General features: G+C 37.6%; 2 protein-coding genes across 2 annotated transcripts; one reads left to right on the top strand and one right to left on the bottom strand.

The window, feature by feature from the left end:
- Positions 1 to 244: 244 nt before the first annotated feature.
- Positions 245 to 22,932, bottom strand: umad1 (UBAP1-MVB12-associated (UMA) domain containing 1). The gene is made up of 4 exons (XM_033975166.2): positions 22,698 to 22,932; positions 22,311 to 22,400; positions 13,138 to 13,223; positions 245 to 2,216 (listed from the first exon to the last, which is right to left on the bottom strand). Exons 2-4 carry the CDS (start codon positions 22,390 to 22,392, stop codon positions 1,923 to 1,925), a joined length of 462 nt encoding a protein of 153 aa, XP_033831057.1. The 5' UTR covers positions 22,393 to 22,400; positions 22,698 to 22,932; the 3' UTR covers positions 245 to 1,922.
- Positions 22,933 to 23,690: 758 nt separating this feature from the next.
- On the top strand, positions 23,691 to 25,821 carry rpa3 (replication protein A3). Its single transcript, XM_033975167.2, has 4 exons — positions 23,691 to 23,818; positions 23,887 to 23,961; positions 24,813 to 24,924; positions 25,675 to 25,821. The coding sequence occupies exons 1-4, from the start codon at positions 23,720 to 23,722 to the stop codon at positions 25,755 to 25,757; spliced, it is 369 nt and encodes a 122-aa protein (XP_033831058.1). The 5' UTR covers positions 23,691 to 23,719; the 3' UTR covers positions 25,758 to 25,821.
- The last annotated feature ends 442 nt before the right edge of the window (positions 25,822 to 26,263 follow it).

Here is a 26,263-nt window from a genome sequence, read left to right on the forward strand (position 1 = left end):
ACCAAACCTACAAAAAAGAATTGTACATTCTAGATAATTTTTCCCCTTCCCTGCCTCAACCTAAGATGCATATCATTCTGAAATTACTTGAAATTATTTTTCTATTTAGTAAAAGGCAAAACAGCAGAAAGAGGAGTTGTTTTGCTTGACTATTTAAAACAACATGCAGAATGAAAACACAGTACAAGAAAAGCATTGAAAGGATTCATCAGAATACATACAAAAAGAGTAATAGAATGATGGCTTCACATTATGCACTAATATATTTATTTATTTATTCCTTAATCTTTACCATATCAAAGTTATTAATCTAGCCAGCAACAAGTCATTTACAGTCTGTCACTTCATAGACACAGCCACTCAGTTACAATAATGAGGACGGTTGTTAGAGGAAGGGCATCTGGCGCATTAATCTGCCAATCTGAGACGAATAGGGGAATTAAAACAATAGCAAGCACAACAAAGATACTGATTTGTTTGGGATCAATTGTTTAGTCAACTAGAAAATGAAAAAGTTCTATTTAAAGGGCCCGTTTTACGCTATTTTGTGATCTGTTATAATGTTCTTTTCGTCATCAAAAACATACCTGGATGTCTTCTCTCAAGCAGAAAATACACATCCACCTTGTGATGCCATGTGTTAATACAGGAAGTGCTCCACTGTATTTTAAACTCCATAATCCTTCACTAGAATCATTTGGATGATTTCGGATCTGGAATTACCAATCTCTACAAAAAAAACAAAAACAAACAAAAAAAACAAACTAGTAAACTACCGGCTCATCACAAGGTGGAACAAAGCATTTTGAGCTTTTGGGATGTAGAACTACTAATAATTAAGGACTACTCAAACATGTGTGATTGCAACAAAACACAACTGTTTTTTGAGAAGGTAACAACATTCTAACATGGCTAAAAGCTCACAAGAATCCATTTTGCGTAATAAAGGACATTTAAAATGAATTTAAATAACATGACTACAAGTTAATCAGAGGATAGAAACATAGCTCATCATATAACTCTTCTGTAATGCATCAGAAATCAGAGAGCAAAATAGCTGCATATCACATCAAAACAACCATGGCAGTTTCTAGGCATAGAGAGAACTGACAGCAAATTTGCCATAATACACCAGAAGTACATTATGTTATTAGGAAATCTGCACTGGGGCCTCCTTCATTTTCTAACCTCTCTTTGATCATGTTGTAGAAAAGTACATAGAAGAACTGCGTGTGTGGCTACATAGAGTCTTGGGATGAGAGCAGTTTTTCTTATTGTCAGTTTATGGACAGGTCATGTCTCAAGTGAATGCTCAGAACCTACAGAATTCTAGCACTGATTAATGACTGGCTGCAGGAGCTGGAGTTTAGGCAGTGACAATTCAGATCAGAGAATCCTTTTGGGTTTAAACTAACTGGCTTTCAGCATTGAAACTGGCAGCCCAAATGAGAGACCCATGTGAGGGTCATTCAGTTTTCTGATTGGACAATCATACTGAGAATCGGAACACCAAACTATAACATAAACAACTTGTCCATCATGTCCAATGTTTTTGGAATTGACAATAAATCAGCATTTCAATAGTTATTAGTGAGAGTTATGTTTTATTTGAACATGTTTACCTCATATCTGGGGGCACAGATGGGGCACAGATATGTCACATTATGAAATTTAAAATTTTAACCATATACCTTTAAAGTACTTAAGTTTTCATCAAAATAATGTATTGTTTTGTATGTTTAAAGCGCAAGTTATGAAAAGCTCATAAATGTCATTAATCCTCCATGATTCAAAGTAAGATTGTATTAGGACTTGACACGTCAACCTGAAGTTCAAATATTAATGTCCCATTTCTGTCAATCATTGTGCACTGCTACATTAGCGCAAACAACTCCAATGTGCATTTTCCACCTATCGTCTGGCTACATGTTATGAATCACAGAGTTCTCCAATGTAAAGTCATACTGAAAGTTGGACAGGTTGTAGTTAATGTCCCGAGACAGCAGCACATCAGGTATAAAGGGGAACCCAGCTTGCATGGCCAGTATGTGAGGGGCCAGTGTGAATGGGATGTCTCCGAGGAGGTCTGGGAGGGTGGGGGCAGGCTCCGATCCTACCCCCGCTAAAGCTGAGGTGGGTGCAGCAGAAGGCTCAGAGCTGGAGAAGGCTACGGGGAACGTTGGGCCGATGGGATGAGGAGGGAGTGGGCGGGCTGACTGGAAAAGAAAAGACAGAGATAATTGTAGACAGAATTTTTGGGGGAATTTGGAATCTTTGAGTAATACTGACGAAATAATTCTGACTGCTGTCCAGCAGTACCAGCAGTACCATATTATGCTACAATGATATTTCCTCATCAAAAACATTCGTGGAGTTTAGTTTGGTTTATTCACACCTTATAATTCCACCAGGTACCACAGACACAAGTTGCTTCCTCAATTATTGAATTTATTTCCATCCATCTTGCACATAGATCCATATAAACAAGCCATGAAAATGAAAGAAACACACAGATAAAATAAAAATTAACTTGACGGAAAATAGGCAATTTACCACCTTGTTGGCTGAGTACCGAGAGAGGAATTAGCTTTGGTGTTCTTCTTTTTTCTTATTTCTGTCCTTAAACTTCATCCTTTAGCTTAAACATGTGCTCTTTATCATGCCTACTGATGTGCCCTCTGGTGGCAGTGAAAAAAATTCACCAAATGATTAACCAAATGATTAGACAAACTAACCATAAGTTTAACCTTTCTCATTCTACCATCTGCACCTGCATAAACATCAGCCATTTTGGCTAACTTCCATCCATTGTGTGCAAGTTAAGCAAATATTCTTTCCTCCAGTAAATCCAAAACTCCTTAGTCAAATACTGCAACCTTCTCCATTTTCTTTGAAGGTACAGGTCTTCTTCTATAAAATGTCCAGGTGGAGGTTGAAAGACGGTTGTCTTCCTAGTTAGAATGTGGTTAGGCTTTCGTTCAGGGTTTAGATCCTGTTTCAAATGTTTCGACAGAAAGAGGCCTGCTGTTGATAATCGCCATAACTATGGGGGCTATGCTTAGCTGCAAGAACACTACGGATGGTCCTTATCTGTCTTTCGTACACTCTGCCCATGTGACTTGCTGATGGGGGATTCATGACAAATCCAGAGAGATTCATATCTTTGATGAGATTTGCAAACTCTCTCTGGGAACCAACAAAATGGGTTCCTTTCTCACATTTTAACTGATGAACATTTCCTCTGATAGCATGTAGGAGATAATGACAACTGTAGAGTCTGTCCAAAAAACTCTTGAATTTCTGGGATTTCAAGATCTTTTCTGAGAAGATAGCAGATTCTGACTGCAACAACTGCTAAGTCACGGCATAGTCGTGACACTCGTAGGTGTGATCCCTGACATCGCCATTACTAAACAATGGACTTGATCTGACTTGTTGACGTACAGGTGCAAACACACGCCATATGCAGTGACAGTGGCATCTGTAAAGTGATGAAGTTTGTATTTTCTGACTTGAACAAAATCTGAAGGGACAAAACATCTTTGAATCTGTATGTCAGCTAAACTCAAAAGGTCTTTGATCTAGGACTCCTACTGGGGTTTTAAATATTTTGGAAGTTCTTCATCCCAAATTTTGATGTTTTCTCTGCACATTTGCTGGAAAATCTGTGTGTCTAGGAGGACAAGCGGTGGGATGAAACCTAAGGGATCGTAAACAGAGGCTGCGGTGGAATGTACACCTCTTCTAGTCAAGCCGCCATCAACAGAAATGTTTCTTTGTATGAAACTGATAGCATTGTCTTTGAACTGACCTTGTGCTTTAGCTGCAAGATGTTTTAGGCCAAAGCTGGTGCAGCCTGGAGAAGACACTGCTCTGAAAAGATGGACCTTCATTCGGTAGACTGATGGTGTTGCTTCCAAATCTCCCTTCTACCACCAAAGAAACCTCAAGTAATCCTGATCTTCACTTGCCACATGGAATTGGTGAAACATTCACTCTATATTGCAAATGAATGTGACAGAACCTTTGTAAAAACGACAGAGAACGCCCACCAATGTTTGTCAGGCCTGGTCCATATAACAGATGGTCGCTGAGAGGTATCTTTGTGTGTGTGGGTGATAGACCCTATGGTGTCGGCGATATCATGTGGGAGTATTGTCCAACTCTTTGTCAGGAACCTTTTCTGCAACACCTCTTGCAATAAGGTCATCCATGAAATTTGTGTAGTAGGTTTTGTGTTTTCTTACTGTCTTCTCCAAACATTTCGGACAATGCATTGCACATACTTTGTTGCCTGGAAGCTTGGTTCGTTTGGCACAAAATGGTAATGGCATTTCATAGTGACTGCTTTTGTTTTGTTTGAAGTCATCTCTGAGCTTGAAATAGTTACTGGGCTGCGGAGGCATGCACTAATAACTCATGATGCTCAACATGTGGCAAATAACACATGATAGGTTTGTTTTACCCCGCCATCGGTCCGCAGGTACATTATTGATAAATGTCATTTACAGCTGAATGGCCATTCACATGAATGGCCGGGATTTTCAAAGTCTGATGGCCAACATGACCGGCAAAGAAAAAGTCTAGCATAACCTTTGGGTGGAACAGAGTTTTTTTTAGCTTTGGAGATGAGGACAGACTATTGGATGGATGGCAATGGTCCAAACTTATTCCTCACTGAGTATCCCAATTATTGTCCACATTGAGTTTATAGTCACTTTTTACAAATCTTAAAGACCAGTGTGGAGTTAAAACAAAGAAAAACTAGCATGTTAATTTGCATTTCCTGATTACTGGTCAATAAAATATAATTAGATCCAGACAGCAAGCATCACACTTATTTTGACCTCAAGAGTTGCTTATACAATATATCTGTACCGGGACAAATTTTGCTCAAATAAATGGAAAAAAATCAGGTACAGGGGCTTTAAAAAAAATAAAAAATAAATGGACAATTCTTATCTCCCAATCAGAAAAGACTGATGTATAGTTATTTGGTGCTTATACAATTACAGTAGTTCTCTACCCAGCTCTACATATGTACAGTTGTAAAAGTGCACTTTTCTAGCAGGGTGTCCATCACATGCTTGTTTCTATGGAGATGTTTTTGCTTTGTCTAAAATGTTCCACAGTGTAATGACATCAATCAATAATGGGTGCATAGCGTCCTCGTTAGGTTGTTTACATTAGATAAAAACATTCCATAATATATCACTCATGCATTACTGCTTCATTACAGTCTTCAACATCGGCTGCATGTTGCCATAGTATAGTATAGCCTGATGGTGTATTTACGACTAATGAAAGAGCACTGTGCACATTTTTTGGGTTTGGGTGAGGTCAGGATGAGCAGTCTTCAGCTGTTTGGAGAGCCAGTGTGGTGTTGCACGTCCTTACATCCTGTTTCTCATTAGAGCCAGCGCTTGGGCAAAACAAAGCCTTAATCCTGCCAGGGACTCCAGTGTGTAGTAACTTATGCTCTGACGTGTGGGAGGAGTACTTTGATTCCACCCTCACTTCTGATGTTTAGGGACATTAGATATATGGTTAGTGCACTGAACTTTGTTGTGCTTTTGTCTACATAGTATATGTACTATTATAACTATACTATATAGTTATAATCTATGCCACTCGTGGATCCTTATGTTGTATTTTGAATATTTTAAATTGCAATGTTGATCTTTCAGGTTGGGAAACTGTGGAGTGCAATGGAAGCCAATTACCCCCTGTGTCTTTATTGTACATTGCTGTAAACGCCATCACAGTAAAGTCGCTGACAGACATACTTCAGCATATTTTAGCGAAAATATGGACTATTTCATTTGTGAATAATGGGGAGAGAAAATTGCATTTGTTGATAGGGACTGGATATGACAACTGATATAACAAAAGTTTGATTTGTCAGGTTGTTCTACAGTTAAGATGCTTTGACCAACCAGATTCAAACATTAATCATGAGGCGCTGCCTTTTCCTGATTGCACTCAGCAAGAACCATTCCAGAATGATAAATGTGTAGAACTCTATACAGAGGGCTACATTTGAACGTGTGAGCCAGGTTAGAGGGCATATACCGATGATGATGAAAACCGGGTTAGTTTGAAGCAATGAAGTCTTGAATACAAGAGTATAAATATTACTCAAGCATGCATGAATCACTCTGAATACAACTTCGAGTGCATATATGAGATGTAAAAAAAAAAAAAAACAATTACAATAATAAGCATAATAGGTGTGTTCAATCTGTAATTATTTGATTTGAATACAGTTGGATTGACTGATTATATATTATATATATTTTTTTTTCTTGTTGGTGTAATGTATGGAAGCCCGTTTCCGCCATGAAAAAAAAAAAGCCCCACAGAAAGTCGAAATTACAAGTTTTAAACTCGTAATTAATAGTTTAAAACTCGTAATTAGGACTTTTAAACTCGTAATTATTATTTTTAAACTCATAATTAGAGTTTAAAACTTGTAATTAGGACTTTTAAAACTACTAATTATGAGTTTAAAACTCGTAATTAGGAGTTTTAAAGTCTTAATTGAGCTTGTAGCACATTGCAACTGAGTGTACAGCGCAGAGGAGACAGGAGGAGGACTGTTGTGTTTATCACCTATGTACTTTTAAAAATGAATAAATTAAGCTCCAGTAAAGTTTCTGGCATCTTGAACAAATCAGTGGGCCCTGAGTGCTGTTCTGACCACTCATGAGCTGTGCTCTGGGTCTGTGAGCGCTCGTCCTCTTGGTCTGAGCAGAGTGCCAGCTGGTCACAACCCCTGCTGGTTTATTGAGGAAATTATTAAAATACCAAATTCATTTAATCAAAATTGATAAAGTTCACATTTTGTAAATGTTACATTCCCAAAATTATGAGTTTTAAACTCCTAATTAGGAGTTTTAAAACTCCTAATTATGAGTTTTAAACTCATAATTACTAGTTTAAAAAGTCCTAATTACGAGTTTTAAACTAATAATTACGAGTTTAAAACTCGTAATTTCGACTTTCTGTGGGGCTCTTTTTTCATGGCGGAAATGGGCTTCCATAGTAATGAGATAGTTAAGATAAAAACAAATGAAATGTCTTTATTCCTCCAATTTCACTTATTGGGGCTTATATTGCAAGAAGTCAGTGTATGATAGTTGACTGGTCAGGGAGGGGGTATTAAATGAAGTCACAATCCTAACACTAGTATGTAATGATGGCTTTTCCCAATCATTTAATGAAAATACTAATTAAACTACCGGTAATTGTATCCCTGTCAATTTCCTCCCCCCAACTCCTGCAAGTATTAGTTCCAAAACCTGGGCAGACAAGGTTTCCCAATAAATAGGGACCCATAAGTCTGTGGAAAAAAGTGACTTTACTTTAGCAATTCAATGAGCCAAGGATACCAATAGCCAATAGCATCTTCCACTTTGTACGTGTCACAGAACAAAGCTCGCAGTTACCAAAATATGGCTATTTTCACAATTGAAGACCAAAACCTAATGACTGTTTTTGTCCAACAAAAGCAAGATAAGGAAAACAGTTCCAGACACATCCTACAAGTGCTATTATCTGCTCAACATCTGATGCTGGGCCTAAACAGCAACAGGAGTCTTATGTAAACCTTTCAATGTTAATCTCCCTTTGCACAGCGCAGATCTGGTTTGTAGATGGGAGCGGGCGGACTGGCAGGATTTTGAACCGTTGTGTGTAATTAAAGGCGGCCGTCAGACTAAATGCAGAGAAGATGTTTTTGCAGGAAATGACTATTCCTGAGCAATTACAAGGCCAGGACTGAGGCTTCCTATGCTCCTTTACACTGGCTTTGAGAAAGTCATCAAGAAAGTGAAAACAGGCATCATAATAACATGTGGTATGAGAATGGATCAGGGGGTTGTCCTGTGTAACCAGAATATTGGTGAATGGATTCAATTCCTGATCAATATGTAGTGTTGTTGTGTCCTTCAGCAACACACACTATGATAAAGTATAAATACTGTGCACAATTGAGTAGGTTGTAGAGGTTACTGGTGCAGATTGATTGCCAATTTTTTTTCAATCAGAAACTGTCATATCAGAAATCACTTACCACCACAGAGAAAGGGGTGTGAATGAAAAATGCAATGACAAACATGCAAGTTTGTCAAATTTTATTAGAATCAGTTTTGAGATAGCATTTTGAGAGTTTGTTATTATATTGCTGTACTCAATCTTAAAATGTTACAAAGCATTCACAATTATAATAATTCCATATATGGCCCACCTCTTGTAGTAAGCAATTGTTCTTAAACATTATTATTTCTATACATACATCTTGACAACTTTATAAATACAGTCATAACAGTAAAAAGACGACAAAGGTAACAGCAATCGTAAACCAAAAATTTTGAAAATCCGGCTTTAACTTTGACCCCATTTGATATGCTATGGCCTTGTCATAACAACTGATATTATCAATTGCATAATGTCCCCATGTGATGTAGCAGGTATGGCAGAACTCTCACGCTGAGCTGCGATAATGGTGCCATCCAGAAATGAGCCTTCATATTCGCCTTTGAGGCTTTGAAGTGCTTCCTGGTGATTTAAAGTCCACAGATGAGGAACACACCCACCCACATAAGATAGCGGCAGGAGGCCATGTGGAACAAGATGAACCTAATTACAATCTCTGTGGGAAATACATATGTTAAAGGGCTCATGATGTTTAGTATAATGACAGTGAGAAGTTGGTGCTGATTTGGCTTGTATGCATGGAAGGGAGTATAGTCAAGCACTGAACCAATATGTTGATGTCTGCTCAAATAAGACCTTATTGTGAACTATTTAGAGCAGAACTAGAGTAAATAAATAGCAAATGCATTAGCAAGTTGATCTTGAAAATGTAAAAATACAATGTTCTATCTTGATTGTTTGACAGTTGAAGTTAGTATGAGGCCTATGTGTTGTGTGGACACAAAAGTATATTACCCAACAAATCCATAATGGACTGGTGGTCTCCTTAATTGCTAGTGACCTGTTGCCAATATATAAGCCACTAAAAGTTCAACTATCCATTCCCCAGGAGTGTTAATCTGGGATGCATTAGAAATCTTGAGTTGCTAACAGACGTGTTAACACACATGTGCATACCGACTTACGCCCCCTTCTGTCTGGTGCCTCTAGAAAGCATTCCCTGTGTGAGACACGATAGGCTTCCATACCTGGGATGCAGTAGTCAAAATGTTCAGGTCAGTTTAAGTATGCATGGGGTGTTAGGTAGACAGGAGCAGCTCAAACAACTATGATAGGGTTGTAAGTTCTCAGCTGGTGCTGTGCTGATGTCTTCATCAGGTGCTGTATGAAACTATTTGTGGAGAGGATTAAGACGGTGACTGAATCATCTGGCCCAAAGCCCAAGTCCTGATACACACCAACCAACTGCTCTGTGTACTCAGTCTGGGTGTCCTTCTACTGCTGTGGCTGATGACAGTGAGAAGTGCAGGTATATACACTTTTTGGTTTCCGAAGAAAGCACTTAAAGAAGGGCTTTCAGGTTGACAAAACTCTACATCCACTTCTGGGGAGCTGAACTCTAAAGTTTCATCTAAACTTGGCATTGACTGGACAAGTTGGGTCAATGACGATCAATGGAAATTTTACTTTAGTATCACACTGAGGGCCCCTGTTTGGGGTTTAGATCAGCCGCTGCAGTTGAGATGAGGAGGGCTGAACGAGTAGTCAGCAAACAATTTGAAGCAGAATTTGAGCAAGTTAGAGAAATGATTATAAGGTATTGGTTCACAGGGGTACTGGACAGTCTTTTTAGGAAACCACAGCAGTGTCTATAGATACTGTATCCAATGTATCTGTTGTTTTCAATGCCTGCAGCCTTCAAATGTCGCAAGGCATCTAACAGCTGTCTTATAGAAGATAATGGCCATGGCTGATCATGAACTGACACCAATCCAAGAACAAATTTTTATCCTTAAATATAGCCTCAATCTGAATCAGCTGCCCTTGAGTTGTTCCAGGCCAGGTTCCTGGTAGGTGATTCCATTCTTGCTTGAAGTCATTATGTTTTTGAACATATTGGAAAACTCTGCACATGACAGAAGACCATTAGGGGCAACACATCTGAACTGTAGGCCGAGTGATTCAAACTGGGTAATAGGCAGGGTGCTCTGTGAAGGAGCTTCTAAAGGTGAACGAGAAGTCACCATTTTGACAGAAATGAGTCCCATCCAAAACCAACCTATTCAACAGTTTAGCTCCAACTCCAGTTTTTCAATTCTCTTCCTTTCTTTCTCAAAATGCTCGTGTAACTATTTGTTCACACAGTAGAAAGTGAGTTAAATCAACTAAGTGCAAGCCAGAGACCTCTGACCAGGTTCAAGCACACCTTTGTAGCTTCCTCCTCATGGCTCGGTGCTACACTGTATTCTGTCATTTCATTGATACTTGAATTGGCTTGCTGATAGTGGAAAGGATAGAGGACATTTCTTCTTTGCAGACAGGTCTTTTTTGCTGCCTTTATCTTCATGTGATGGCTTTTTTGTGGTCTCTGTTGTCTGCTTTGTTTCTATCACCCTCTGGAGGAGTAAGGTTTGTCCGAGTGTTGACGACCACACACCCGACTTTCTCTACACTACAACCAAGAGCCTCCTCAAGCAAGTGTGCCAGGCTGATATTTAAAGAAAACCCATCCAAAATCCACCTGGAATTGGCTGGAATCTTTTGTATAGCTGCTAAAAGAATGTTCACTAGCAAATCTGAAGGTAAAGCTTTTATTTCCATCATCACTTGGTCAGCATCTTGTTCATGCTCAGCCCGCAAAGAAAGATTAGTATTGGCTATGTCTTCTGGCCAGTATTCAATATCTTATATGAGAACAACATCTATCCCAGTCACTAACTCTCTCTATTACTGTACACGGTTAAAGCCTAATTAACCAGTGCTTGAGCCAATAGTCGATGTATTCCATGGGCCTGCGCAAGCCCAGAACACACCCTTGAGGCTGAAGTGCGGTAAGGAGGTTCAGTAGTTTTTTTGCATGTTGGACGGGGGAGGTTACAAAGTCACACGATCACGTGTCCAAAAATGTCGTTGGAAGTAACTTGGTGTCCCTGACTTCTTCAGGCCACACCCATTCACCTGTCATAGTATTCATCATAGTCCAGGTTGCTGCAAATGTCATGCTTTTTAGCTCATGGTGACAGAATGGTATTTGTCAACCTCTGTCGCTCTCTGCATGCTTCGAGGGATGGGACGATATACGATAATATCGCTAATCGCAATCAAAAAGATTCATGGCATTTTTTAATAATCGTGATCATCGCACACGATTATAATTGCCTTCACAGCACTGCCTCATGTTTCCGGGTTCAATACAATTTTTAGATGTTAGTTCTAGTGTTTGCCCACTAGGGGGCCCTCTATCATAACAATGAAACTTGTAAGCTTCTGCACCTATGGCTCATGGCTAGTGGGCAGGCAGTGGATCTCATTTTTATCCTCCACTCAAGAAAGTGAAGTCTGATGTGTGGAATTATTATGGCTTTGAAAAACAAGACCAACAAGGCGATGAGTCACCAATGTGCAAAGCCTGCAGAAAAAAAGTTGCGGTTCCGTTGGCAAACACGAGCAACTTACATGCACATATGCAATGCAACCATCCTGCATTGTTTGACACACTTGAGCCAAAAATATCGATCATAAGTAACATACCATGTGAAATAAAGTATTGAATGTAGTTTGTGTTAGTTTGGATTTGTATGAGTAATGGTACATGTTTGTGTCGACTTTGCTATCGCTAGGTTTGCACTAGCTGAATAGCATTTTGCACAGCTGATGGTTGCGATGCCAGCGTATCCTTTATCATATCTATTTTCAGGGGGCTTTCTCAGGTTGGTTCATGTGTTTTTTATAGCCAAAAGTTATATAATTGACACATTTATTATTCATTAATTGTTGATTTCTTCTTATAACTTGCAGCAAAAAACAATACAGGTGATTGCTAAAACAACTGCAAATTGTACGGCAATTGATGTTTTAGTGATTTTTTTTTTTTAAACTGTAAACTTTGGTTTAAATAATCATTGTGATAATATCGTTAATCATGATTATTTTGGTCAAAATAATCGTGAGCCTAAATTTTAATATCGTCCCATCCCTATCAATCAGCAAGAATTTTACAAAACTCTTTTTGATCTCCTCTGCACTGGCCATCCTGTCTTGCCCCTTTAAATGCTGTTTTTTGTTGACTTTTACGTGAAACACTTTGGTCAGCTGAAGTTGTGCTATATGAATAAACATGAACTGAATTGAAATGTTTATACCCTTTACCATTTGAAACTTCGGGGCCTAACATCATTATCCAGAGCCCTTTCTCAAACTTTTTTTTTTCTCTTTGAATCTTAAAGGACTGGAAAGATGTTACTACAGGGGTGTGAACAGTGTTATGTCTACACTGTAGATGCCATGGCAACCGTTACCATGAAAATTAAGGAGGATAGAACTTACTGACTCTGTGCACAACAGTGCCTTGAAAGCTCAGTGTTAGTATAACTACTTTTCAATCTCTATGAGGTTTTTGCTGAGTTGTGCTAAAATGAATAAATATTTAAAGATAAGACAGTGAACAGTGACTTAAGGGTGCATGTCACTGACAACATGTTAAAGACTAAACAAATGATGATAATACTAATTATGAGGCATGACAAATATTAAAATAACACCACAAACTGAAATAATCTAATAATGGGGTGTCAATTTTAATTTTAATGGTTGTTGGGTTGTTTATTTTATATTTTAGGCTTTTAAAACAATTAGCATTATCTTTGAGACACAGTGAGCTAGCTAGCATGCTTCTGAGCCTATTGCTGGATTTCTGATAACTTTAGAGCATTCTATAAGCCAATAATATTGTATTAAATATTATAGGGAGAATGATGTCCATAATTCCACCTGGAATTATGACATCATCGTATTATAAAATATGAAAGCCACCAATTCCAGTGGTAGTCTAAAAACTGAACGAATGTCATTCCTTTAAAATTTTTATACCTTTGAGTTTTGATTTAGATTTTTTTTTTTTTTTGATAATTTTTTTTTTTACTCACTTGCAAGTTTTGTGAGATACTACAATCTCCAGTAGAAAAAGGTATGCTTACTCACCTTTGAAGGCTGAACAATGACATTTGTCGATGGCTGAGCAATGTTCATTCCCTGCGCTTTCTGCCTTTGCTCCTCTACCGTCTCTCCTGAATAACAAAAAGATGTAATCCTTGTTAGTCGCTCAAAAAATGTAACTATATTAAAACAAAAATATATATATTCCAAGTTCAGGTCATGAGCCAAGATTTTTGAATGGCATCCTTTCAGTTGTTTTTAGAAAATATTGTGATTATAGATATGAAAATATAAAATACAACAACTTTTATAAGATACTATAAACATTTTATTTGAGATGTAAATTTATACTCAACAAATAATAATTGACAAAAACTTTTTAGCTTCACCCAAAATCATTAACTTTTAAATCCTAAATATGTTAAATGAGTTAAGTATGATAATCAATTAGACAGTGTATGAAAGTGAATACAGGATTTTCTTTCGTTTAGTTGTTTTCATCCCTCACAATTATAGCAAACCACTTTATGTATAATTTACACAACGTTGTAGCAAAAATATCTTTAATGCATGTACATGGCTTTACTTTGTGCTTGCTCTGGGTGCTTGATCTAGGCCCAATTAATTAGACCTGTGTTGCAAGGGGAATAAAACACACAAAGGTGGCAAAAGGGAGGAGGGATGTAGTCATTTGTGTCACACTAATATTTCTATATAATTAAAGGCACTGTACCTGATTTTTACGGTCTTACAAATGTAAAAAAAACTTAACTAGTTTGCAGTGATCCAAAGTTATCCCTCACTTGTATTATGCTTTCTGAACATCCCAATTATTCCCCGTAATGAGTTTATAAGTGCTTTTCAGTACTCTCTAAGATCACAGTTTTCCTGTGATGGTCAAGCTAACAACAACTAGGACGCTAATGTCCAGTTCACTACAAAACACTTCATATTTAGATGCGGACAGCACACACAGCTGACATATTCTGACCTCGAGTCAAGAGCTGCTTATACAACATATTTGTACTGATTCAAGCACAAAAATGGGTACAAGTCTTAAACTACCACAAAAAACTATTGAAATTGAAGTGCACATCCTTTACAACTGCCGAAACTCATTGTCTGTGTAATACATTTTGTCCTCTGGATGCTGTCGGATCCAATAGGCTAATAACCTTTGTACGACTGGACTTTGCTGTTCTTCCCAGTTAATATATGGTACATAGATATATAGATTCCATGGTTGCTATGGTTGTGATTGACTACTCTTGTGGCTGGCTGGCCAGCATACTGAGCAGTTCGTAAACTTTTAAAATTTGTATCTTACATTCTTAAGTTCAAAGGGCAGAAGTTCAGGAATACTGGATTGTGAGATTTGAACAGTTTGTTTTTCCTGTATCCATGACTAGACTAGACATGCTAACCAGCTAGTTCTGAAATGCTGCAGACTTTTTACAACAAATATGGCAGAAGGTGTTGCCGAGGAAATACTTCAATCATCGTCGACCGAAACAACAGAGCGGATTGTGAGTGAGGCTTAAAAGAGGCTCTCCTGTTGTATGTCCAGAGTTCACCTGGCACCCCCTGGAGGCTGCTGAGATGCTCCAGGCTTCAGGACACAGAGAACACAGAGAACAGAGAGAACGGAGAGAACAGAGAGGACAGAGAAAACAGAGAGAAGGGACTCTTTTGTCCTGACACACGATCTGATGAAGATACCAGTTGGAGACAAAGTGATATTAATTCTTTGATAAAATTGCAAATATTACAAATTTCTTCAGAAAGATCCCTCTGTGTTTTTGTTTTTTTTATCTGCCTTCAACTTTCATCGTCTTCTGCCATCAATAGAATATGGGTTAGAGCAAAAATACTTATACTAGTTATAATGCATGAAAAACCAAAGCTATGGTGCAAAAAGTTATGAATAATTTTTAAAGGTGCACTATGTAACTTCTTTGATGAAGAATCTGCTACCTGCTCCATGGTGATATTATTGCTTTGCCTGGAATGTTCCTCTGTATTTCAAACTCTTTCATACTTGCAATCTTTGGTTCAGACTTTCAGACTTTCCTGTTTGGTTTGGTAAGTCCAGGTCTGAATGCTCCTGTGACCAGTGGTCTGGACCAGCTGTTTGGAGAGAGACGAGCCTACTGTGGTTATAAACTACAGTAAAGTAACGTATTTTGCCACTTAGACACAGCGGAGAGCTGCAGAGGTTTCATCATGTGTCAGATTAGCAAAGTTAGGCTTCCTGTAGGACTGGGGATATTTTGCCTGAAAATAAAATAGCTGATTTTCTCAAAAAATTTGACTTTAAATTTTTTTTCTCCTCTCCACTAAAAATATTCTGCAAACTACAGAAAATGATCAAAACTAAACAGATTATATTTGGTGATGATATTTAGCCAACTGGCAATTGGAAAAATCTTTTATGAATGAGATGAAACAAACTACAGCATTAAATATACAGCCCCAACATTTAATTTGACGTCACTGATTTCAAAGCAGTGAGGACAGAGCATCCTTTCTTACATTTTCAATGCAATTTCCAGTGGAAGAAAGTGGGGAAAATAAAAATGTATTTCCTTTCAAAATAATCAATTTGAACTTCAAATTCAATTAATTGATTTAATCAATTTTTTCCCCAGCCCTAGCTTAACCACGAGGGCACTGAAGGCAAAGGGGCAGGTGCTTGAGCACCACCTGGGCTCCATCTGTGCACACCCCAGCATATAATCCACTTGTATGGGAGGTAGTGTGAAACCAAAAGTCTGAGGAACAAATGAAAATAATAGAATATTTTGTAAGTTCTAAGTCCGGACCTTGGTGCATGCTTCAGGTGTAAATCAGCCTAAAAAAAGGGGCGTGCCAAACACTCTCAAATGATTACATATCTCTGTGTTTCTGACGCAAACTGGACTCAGAAGACTACACCTGCACAGGAGTTCATGCAAAAACTATTTCTGCAGAAAAATTACTAGGAAATAATGTATATGTAAAAAGTCAGTTTTGCAACTCAGCAAACTCCCTTCATATGTTGTCCCATATATAATCCCAATTCAGAATACAATGATTTGCAAATCCATTTCAATCTATATTGAACTGAATAAACTACAAAGACATGATATTTAATGTTCAAACTGATAAACCTTATTGTTTTTATGCAAATATTCACTCATTTGTAATTTGATGCCTGCAACATGTTCCAATAAAGCTGTGACAGGGGCAACAAAAGAATGGGAAAGTTGAGGAATGTTTAAAATACACCTGTCTGGAACAGGTTGAACAGGTTAATTGGAAACAGGTGAGTGTCATGATTGGCTATAAAAGGAGCATCCCCGAAGGGTTCAGTCATTCACAAGCAACGATGGGGCAAGGTTCACTACTTTGTGAACAACTGCGTGAGCAAATAGTCCAACAGTCTAAGAACAATGTTTCTCAATGTACAATTGCAAGGAATTTCATCATCTACGGTCCATATTATCATCAAAAGATTCAGAGAACCTGGAGAAATCTCTGCACTTAAGCGGCAAGGCCGAAACCAACATTGAATGCCCGTGACCTTTGACCCCTCAGGCGGTACTGTATAAAAACAGACATGAATTTGTAAAGGATGTTTCCACATGGGCTCAGGAACACTTTAGGAAACCATTGTCAGTTAACACAATTTGTCGCTACATCTCCAAGTGCAAGTTAAAACTGTAACATGCAAATCTAAAGCCAGATATCAACAACACCCAGAAACGCCGCCGGCTTTTCTGGGCCGAGCTCACCTGAGATGGACTGACGCAAAGTGGAAAAGTGTACTGTGGTCTGACGAGCCCACATATCAAATTGTTTTTGGAAATCATGGACATCGTGTCCTGTGAGCCAAAGAGGAAAAGGACCATCCGGATTGTTATCAGCGCAAAGTTCAAAAGCATCTGTGATGGTCTGGGGGTGTGTTAGTGCTCATGGGTAACTTGCACATCTGTGAAGGCACCATTAAAGCTGAAAGGTACATACAGATTTTGGAGCAACATATGCTGCCATCCAAGCAACATGTTTTTCAGGGACGTCCCTGCTTATTTCAGCAAGACAATGCCAAGTCACATTCTGCACGTGTTACAACAGCGTGGCCTCATAGTAAAAGGTACTGCGGGTACTAGACTGGCCTGCCTGCAGTCCAGACCTGTCTCCCACTGAAAATGTGCGACGCATTATCGAAGCGCAAAATATGACAACGGAAACCCCAAACTGCTGAGCAACTTAAGTTGTACATTCAGCAAGAATGGGAAAGGATTTCTTCTGCAAAGCTTCAACAATTAGTGTCCTCAGTTCCCAAACGCTTATTGATTGTTGTCAAAAGGAAAGGTGATGTAGCACAGTGGTAAACATGCCCCTGTCCCAGTTTTATTGGAACGTGTTGCAGGCATCAAATTGAAAATTAGTTTATCAGTTTGAACATTAAATATCATGTCTTTGCAGTTTATTCAGTTCAATATAGGTTGAAAGGATTTGCAAATCATTGTATTCTGTATTTTTTTTTTAAGTTTTACACAGCGTCCCAACAATTGGGGCTGTAGTTCCTTGTAATATTGACAAAATAATTAGTCAACTAATACACATTTTGGTCGACTAAGACACCACTGATCGATTATAAACTAAATGACTAAAGCTGAGGTTCCCAAACTTTTTTCAAGACATGTACCCCTTCAGGCATTTGAGCCCCAGCCATGTACCCCCTGCCACCACAGACTCGAAGTGTCAATTAATAAACATTATATACAACATAAGGCATCATCATGCATCAAATTATACAATCAAATGTGTATTTCCCATCAGTAGAAAAGTATCAGACTAAACATAGTAACACCAGATGTAATACTGAACATTTGTGGGCTACTTATTAACAAGGCCTGCATTCAAACACTTCACAATTAACAAATGTAATAAAAGTAATGTGTGGAAACAAACACCACAGTTATAATGTGAAGGATGGGCTTGAGTGAATGTGCATAGCTCAGTTATGTTTGGCCAATGTGCGAAAGGCTGAGTCTCAACTCAATTTCTACATTCAGTATTCCTCTGTATTTTGTTTTTCATGTTTGCCAGGGTTGACAATCCACTTTCACATAAAGACGGTGGTTGCAAACGGCATCAGAGTCTTGATAGCACCCTTCGCAAGCACAGGCTGCTCCATGCGCACACCAATTCAAAAGTCAATGAGCATCTTCTGATTATATTCAGCTTTTAGCAATCCGTCTGTTGTAGTGTCAATAATGCTCTTCTGTTCCGATGTTGGTAAAAAAGCTGTCACAGTATTGAATGGATGATGTATCCAATCATTTGATCCATCCACTTCAGGGAAATATCTGCGCAACTCTGCAAACAGTTCAACAAGGTGTTAATGTCTTGTTTTACACTGTTAAAAGTTAATTTGGGCATAAAAAGTCATGCAACACCGGGAATACTTCTGTATTGTTTGACCCCAGGCAGTTTTTTGTATCTGTATGTGTATCTCTATGTGAAGTAATAGTGCCTCGTGGTCGCTGCCCATTTCATTACGCAAGGCACCAAACAACTGCAAGTTCAGAGGCCTGGCTTTTGCAAAGTTGACTATTTTTACAGTGATGTCCAAAATATTCTTGAAGGTAGCAGGTATTTCCTTTGAAGCAAATGCCTCACGATGGATGCTGCAGTGCATCCGTGTGTGCATTGATCCTGTCTTCCAGAGGTTTACAAAAGAGCATATCCTCCTTTACTGTCACTTCATGAATGTAACATACATATACAAGGAGATGCGCAGAGCCAGCAATATCTGTAGACTCATCCAGCTGTAGTGAGTAAAATTTGCTCTCTCTTACACGCTGATGTAGCCGTAGGTCTTTGGTGACAGAATGGTCCGTATTGTCTTTTTTGTCTTTTCCCCTAACATCGTCCCAACCATATCTATGGCAGCAGGAACAATTAGGTCCTCCAGTAATAGTATGATGTTTGTTTTAGCAACTCTATAACTGAGCATGTAGGATGACTGTAACCTGTTCTTATTTACAGTCTCTGTCTCTTGAATGCAATTCTTACTGGAAGATAGTAGTTTCTACTTCTGCTCAAAATATTCTCATGGTTTGTGTTCCAAACCAAGAGAAACCTCTCTACATATCTACACAATTAACACACTGAGCCCAAGAAAATCCACCCGTGTTAACACATGTGAAACCCAGCGCAATATAGTTGTCATCATATTTCTTCGCAAGCGGCAGAAATGCTTTCCCACACTGTGAGGCTCCGCATCATTACCATTATTACTGTCCACTTGATGGCAGCTGGCTACACTGGCTTGGCTAGTCACAGATGCATCGCTGAGATTGCTGGTCACATCCAAATCCGGTACATATGTTGTAGATGAACAATAACCTGAAATGTTTATGCTGGCATTGACTGACTGGTGGTAGCACTGGGTGTGTCTCAGTACAGGGCTATTTTTTCCTTGTTAACCATTTATACAATTTGGCGCTTGGGCAGCCAGTTGAACTGAGCTCCATGGACACAAGAAGGTCAACAGGCCAAGTTACAACTCATATCTGTGGAGATGCAATCCTGATGACAGTTAGAAAGCATGTTTTTCTAGGGCATTTTTGAGCAATTAAAAATAAAAAAAAACACCAAAAAAATGACATAGTGTATCCAGCTATATGTAAGAAGGCTTTAGTTTTGATGTGAGTAACTTTCCATCTCTGATCCTACGGGGGCCAGACCTCTTTGTGTGGATCCAGACTGGATCGGGCTCATCTGAACGAGCAGCTGCTTGGATAACACTTTCCCTCTGTAAAAGTGACACATTCATTGTCTGCTGTTTACTCCAGTTACATTGCACACCACTTATCTGATAACTGGTATAATAGAGCCTGAATGTTACATGATGTGGCAGAAATGAAAAATGACCTACGTGGACAGGACACATGGATATGCTTTCAATTCAAATGGCCCATATTACACTATTTTCTGATCTATGTTATAATGTTATTTCCTCATCAAAAACATACCCAGAGTTGTGTTTTGTTTCATTCACATGTTAAACACAAACTCTGCATATTTAGGAGGAGTTATTCTCTCAAACCGAAAACACTCTGTTCCATTTTGTTATGTCATGTGGTAATACAGGAAGTGCTCCACTGTGTTTCTAAACTCCAAACACCTTCACTAGAATCATTTGGATTATTTCAGCCCTGAAATTGCTAATCTCTACTGAACTAAAAGATAACTTGACTAGCTGTTAACTTGAAAACTACCACTACCTGGCATCTTAAGGATGAAGAACACATTTTGAGCTTTGGAGATGTAGACAGACTAATAATAAGGATTACACAAACATCATATTTCAACATGACTAAAAGCCCACAAGAATCCATTTTGTGTAATATAGGACCTTTAAACATTAGCAGGAATCTTCCTTTTCAGTTGGAAAAAGGACATCTGAGTCACTTCCTTGAAATGATTCAAAGTAAACTACCTGTGCAAAGCATTTTCACATTGGGTGTTATGAGAGTGTTGCATAATTGGTAAGATGTAACATTAATCGTTATATATAACCCCAAAACAGAACAGCAATGTTCACGAATTCCATTAATTACAATTTATTTGAGGAAGAACCTTGACTGCCAAGTAATGTTCTATAGTGCATTGCCAGGACAACTTGCTATCAAAAGTGAAAGAAAATGTAAAGGTCCTATATTAGGCATAATGGACTCTTGTGAGCTTCATTCATAAATGTTTGAGTGACCCTTTATTATTATTTTCTACAGCTCCAAAGCTCAAAATGCTCTGTTCCACCTTGTGATGTCATCTACTTGTAGTTTTCAAGTTAACAGCTACCTTTTACATTTAGTTCAGTAGAGATTGATAATTCCAGGGCTGAAGTCATCCAAATGATTCTAGTGAAGGTGTATGGAGTTTAAAAACACAGTAGAGAACTTCCTGTATTACCACATGACATCACAAGTTGGAGTGTTTTCTATTTGAGAAAAGAGCTCTAAGCACTAGGGAGTTAAATCTCCTTGAAGAGTTATAGTTCCAAAAGGCAGTGCTACAGTGACAACAAAAATATAAAATAAGATAAATAAATAATTACTGGGACAAAATTGTGAAGTGGTTTGTACATTTTAAATATAAATTAAGTAAAAATTTCGCCTCATTAATGTGGACCCAATCTCAAGCCTCATCTTGTAGAAATTGTGTTTCATCTGACCTCTAGAAAATATGGGCCCTTTAATTCTGTCAACTGGTCAAAATTTTCAGACTGAAGACTTTTCACCACCCATCCAAGAGGCGTCTTCAGTTCTGGTGTCACGATTATCAAACTTTTTTTTTTTTTTTTTGTACCAGTTTTCAATAGCAACATCTTCTCAAACCATAATCCTACACTGACTTTGCCAACCATACATTGTTGTAATACTAGTATGTGTGTATTTAAATCAATGTATATACTAAATGTGTCTATAAGGAAAGCAAAAGAGCAGGTACTGTTAACAACCTTGTACTGGTCAATTTGGGTGCCACTCATACTTTCAGTTTGACAAAAGCTTGAATAATCATATAATAAACTATTAAAGTAAGTATAAGTTAGACTACATTTTCCTCCAATTTATCCATGCCTTCAACTCCACCAACTACTGTCTCCCAGACAATTGTATAAACAATACAATTTTTCTTTGGAGATAAAAAATATCCCAAAGCTATATACACTATATTTATGGTTTGGTTACAAAAAAAAACAAAAAACAACAACATTGGTGCTAAATATCAAGTAATGTTACATACCATTCCATGCCAACTAAGTACATGAAATACATTTTTAAATATTACCAGGTTTGACCAACCTTTAGCCTTAACCTAGTTGCAGATTTATTAGACAGGAAACTAATTTGTAATGGTCATAGGATGTTGTGAAATCGATGCTTTTCAAAATGGGTCATGCACTGCTCATGGGACTTGGGACACTTGGTTGCCCTTTATTTTCATTTGGTGTCATCTTTCCTTTATTCAATATTGCTGTAAACACTTTTTGGCAATCTACACCACATTTACAGACATTTTAACTGGTAGTCACTGTATTAAGTCTATAGTCAGTGGCTGTCTTGGTGACCTTTATTTTATTTGAGAAAGATCAAAATATAATTTGAGTTAACAGTATTCCCTGTTCCTTGTTCTTTTTTCTAAGAACTTACCCATTTACTTACCCACAATAACAAAACCGCCATCTACTTCCTTCTCTGATGTGGATTTCTTTGAGTCCTTGCGAAATCCAAATAAGTTAAACATGATGTATCCTGTCAACACAGCAAACAGTGTTAGACAAAACTTAAGAAACATAGTGATAGTATATGTAGTAGCAATATAATGAATTTGCGCTTTTATTTTATTTTTGTCATCTAACTTTTAAATGCATTCAAAATTGTTTTTAAAAATAACATTAAATAACTAATATTAAAGAGTAAGTTAGATACCTGTGGTGGGAGTAGATAACAGATAGATTTTTAAAAGATGTATTTTGTAGTATTTACATTGTATGGTTTAGGATTATGTATAATATCTAACAATATATATACATTTTTATAGCAGTTTACCTTGATGTGTCCACAAGTCCACAAAAAAGCTGCGAAAGCGAAACTAAAGCAATCTGATGCTAATAAGCTAACGTTTCAAGTGCAGGTCTTGATTATAGAAAACGAATTCGTAATCATTTACTTTAACGCGATCAAAGTAGAGTATAACTATTTAAGCGTTCAGCTGCATATTTACATGATTGTTTCTAATGTTATGATGCCTACGTCACGGCAAGGAGCTTCTCTGTCCGAGTTCGTGTAGAAACGAGCTACATGTGACAAAGTAGGTTCCGCTCAACGTAAAACAAAATTACTGAATTTAAAGGGAAATATATTTTTCTTATAATACATACCTAAATTAACTGCGTTAGGCATTGAAAAATTCAATTATGTCAACTCGACAGAGTAGAATTTTTCTTTTGCTATGGATGATATCTGGATGACTGAGGGATTACACTGTTTAGGCATTATTTATTAATGTTTTTGTACTTCATATCAAGTGGGCTACACGTGGAGTATTTTATTTATTTAATTATTTATTTATTTTTTACATTCATATTTCTTACTTTATTTAATCTCTAATGACTATACAATTATTACATTAGCTCTAAAATTAATATTAATACAATTTTAAATAAATAAGTAAAAAGTCTCTATTTTAAGTCTCTATTTTAATTTTATTTGATGTTTTGCGGGCGTAATTTCAACTTTAAATCTCACAACTTCTTAAAAATGTGTTAAATATTTTACATACCAATACCAAATCAAACATTTACAAAAAATAAAAATAAAACATTGTGCTGCGGAACCAATGTGTTTCAATTAATTGGGGACACATTTTGGCAGAACAAAAAAGCACTCGGTTTGTACTCTTTCCTCTCCCGTTGGAACACCGGGCTGTGTTGTGAATGCTAGTTTTCGTTCCCCGCCCTGCCGGCACTTCCTTCTGAAAACATAAGCGCACTCAACATATTTCGCGCGTAGATCCAGCATTTCCCACGTCTATCCGCGCCACAGAAGCGCCACAGGAACACATTATCAAGATGGCAAACATAATAGATGTTCCTAAACCAAGAATAAATTGCTCGATGCTCTCACAGCACATCAACAGACCCGTGTGCTTTGTAGGGCGAGTGGAAAAGGTAGATATACTTAATGGTAGTGCATGTGTTTATTCGCTGCTTATACGTTGTGGCTTCTTGTTATCCAGGTCCACCCCACTGGCAAAACCTTCACCGTTGAAGATGGACAGGGAAAGATTGCAACAGTGGAGCTAAATGAGCCTGTAAGTACTGCTGCTTGTACTGCAAAAACTCTGGAGGTTGATTGGTATAATATAAGGAGACTTCTTAAGTGATATGCCTCTGTAGAATTATTTAAGTTAATCTACCATTGTATTGTGTTTGTAATGATTGGCCAACAAACTTAGCGTAGTAGGTGAAGGTATCATTTGCATAATACAAAATTTTGGGTCGTTTTCCTGTTTATTTTGTATTAAGGCAACAATGAAAATGAATCTACAAAACTAATGGGTTATGTTTTTAATGTGTGGACATGTTCTAATACATTAAAACTATGTAATCTGCAATTGACTGTATGGAAGGGACTAGGAAATGTCCAGGGTATAACGGTTATACAGACAGCATATTATGGATTTGCATGTTATGTCTCCCTAATTGTCAACACTACAAATGTAAGAACAAATATGTGGCAGATATTTGACATTAAAGGTGCACTATGTAACTTTTATGGTGGGGGTCTGCTTGTCTCTGTGGAGATGCTATTCCCCAACTGGAATGTTCTGCAGTATGACATTAGAATTGACTATCATTATGGAGACAAATGGTGGCGTTACCAAGTCAATTTTCAGTTCTGTTCTGTGGAGCGATGACGTCACTTCCAGTAAGATTACATGAATTTCATTCAGTTGGCAATAAAAGCACATGTAACTGAATAACTTGTTGAGTTTAATGCTATCCTTCCAGTATTGTGCTTTGCCTGGAAAATTCCATCTCCCTGGAGACAAGAGGTTGTAGATTGTCTTCCAAAAAAAATTACGCAGTGCTCCTTTAAGAAAGTCTATTAGAATATAGATGCAAAAAACCCAAGGAATGTGTGTTGTGTTCTATGTTCCAGCTTGAAGAAGAGCTGAGCGGAGTGGTGGAGATCATTGGTATGGTGTCTAACAAAGGAGTCATAATGGCCTCCGTATACAACATGCTCAGAGAGGATAAGGGAAACACGTTTGGTAAGTCAAATCATGTTAAGGCTCTGTAGAAACATTTATTATTGAAAATAATAATTACCGGTAATCATACAGCTCTAATGGGCATTTATCACAATTAAATCGAAAGCAATTAGCCAGTAGTGGTTAGTTACTCAAGTAAATGTGACTTTTTAAAGAAATACTTTTTCAGAGTACTTTTTCTAGCAGCATACTCCTACTTGAGTAATTTTTTATTTTTTTATTGAAGTAACTGTACTCTTACTTGAGTTTGGGTTACGCTTCCCACTGTGAGTAAGTCTACAAGTGACAAAAGCTTTGACAACAAGATGGAATTTTTTGGATGGAAACATTTGTTTTGCACCTCTCCCTCAGATATGATTTAGTTTGTTTCATTATTGTGTGTGTCTCTTTAGAAAATACTAGATTTTGTGCATTATTTAATTTTGTAACTTCAAATTATAAATCAGATGTCGTCTTTTGACAGTGATTCTTATTTATAGTTTCCCAAATAATACTTGGACCACTACTTTGTCCTTCTACTTGAGTAATTTTTTAAGTAACGTTACTCACACTTGAGGTACAATTTTGTTATTCTACCCTCTAGGCCCTAATGCCTACTCAAGAAGCCAGTGCAGGAGTACTGGACACTGGACATTATTCCCATAAGTTCACAAATCTCCCTTCCTCTGAACTTCTGTCAGGCAGTTGTTTTTCTTGAATTGTCTTTGTGCAGACATTAGACTAATATCCATAATTGTCTGTGTCCCTCAGATATCCAGCTGTATGATGAAGCTTTGAGGGTCATCCATGACTTCCCTCAGCACTACCCCTTTGAAGGAGCTGCCAGTGGATAAGCACTATAGAAATGCACAAATTTTCACTTGTTAATTTTTAATTTCTGTACAAAATGTTTTCAAAATAAAGATGATGCTTTCAGTTGTATGCACAAATGGCTGACTTTGATACATATTTTTAGGTAAAAAGCATTAATAGTTATGACCAGCAGATGGTAGCATTGTCAACTCTAAAAATCCTTATGGCTCTACTTGTTCAAACGTGGGGACATGACATTTGAAAGGAAGGAGATTAATCTAAGAAAAACTGCTTCTTTACTATTCTAGAAATATTTATTGATATTGTATTGACAAGTCAATATTTGAAGGAATGGGGGTAAAGAAATATTGTAATCTTAATTATGCACAATGAATATCCTGTGCGTTACAATTATGCAAATCTTTGGAAAAGGTTAATTCTGTCTTCAGTTTAAATTTTGTATTAACAATTCTTTTTGTCAAACAGAAACGTTTAACTGCTTTACGTGTTTCGGCTGCTTCCTGTCACCTTCATCAGAAGCTTTACG

This window comes from Periophthalmus magnuspinnatus, chromosome 11 (assembly GCF_009829125.3).
Source record: "Periophthalmus magnuspinnatus isolate fPerMag1 chromosome 11, fPerMag1.2.pri, whole genome shotgun sequence".
NCBI classification, from domain to species: domain Eukaryota; kingdom Metazoa; phylum Chordata; class Actinopteri; order Gobiiformes; family Gobiidae; genus Periophthalmus; species Periophthalmus magnuspinnatus.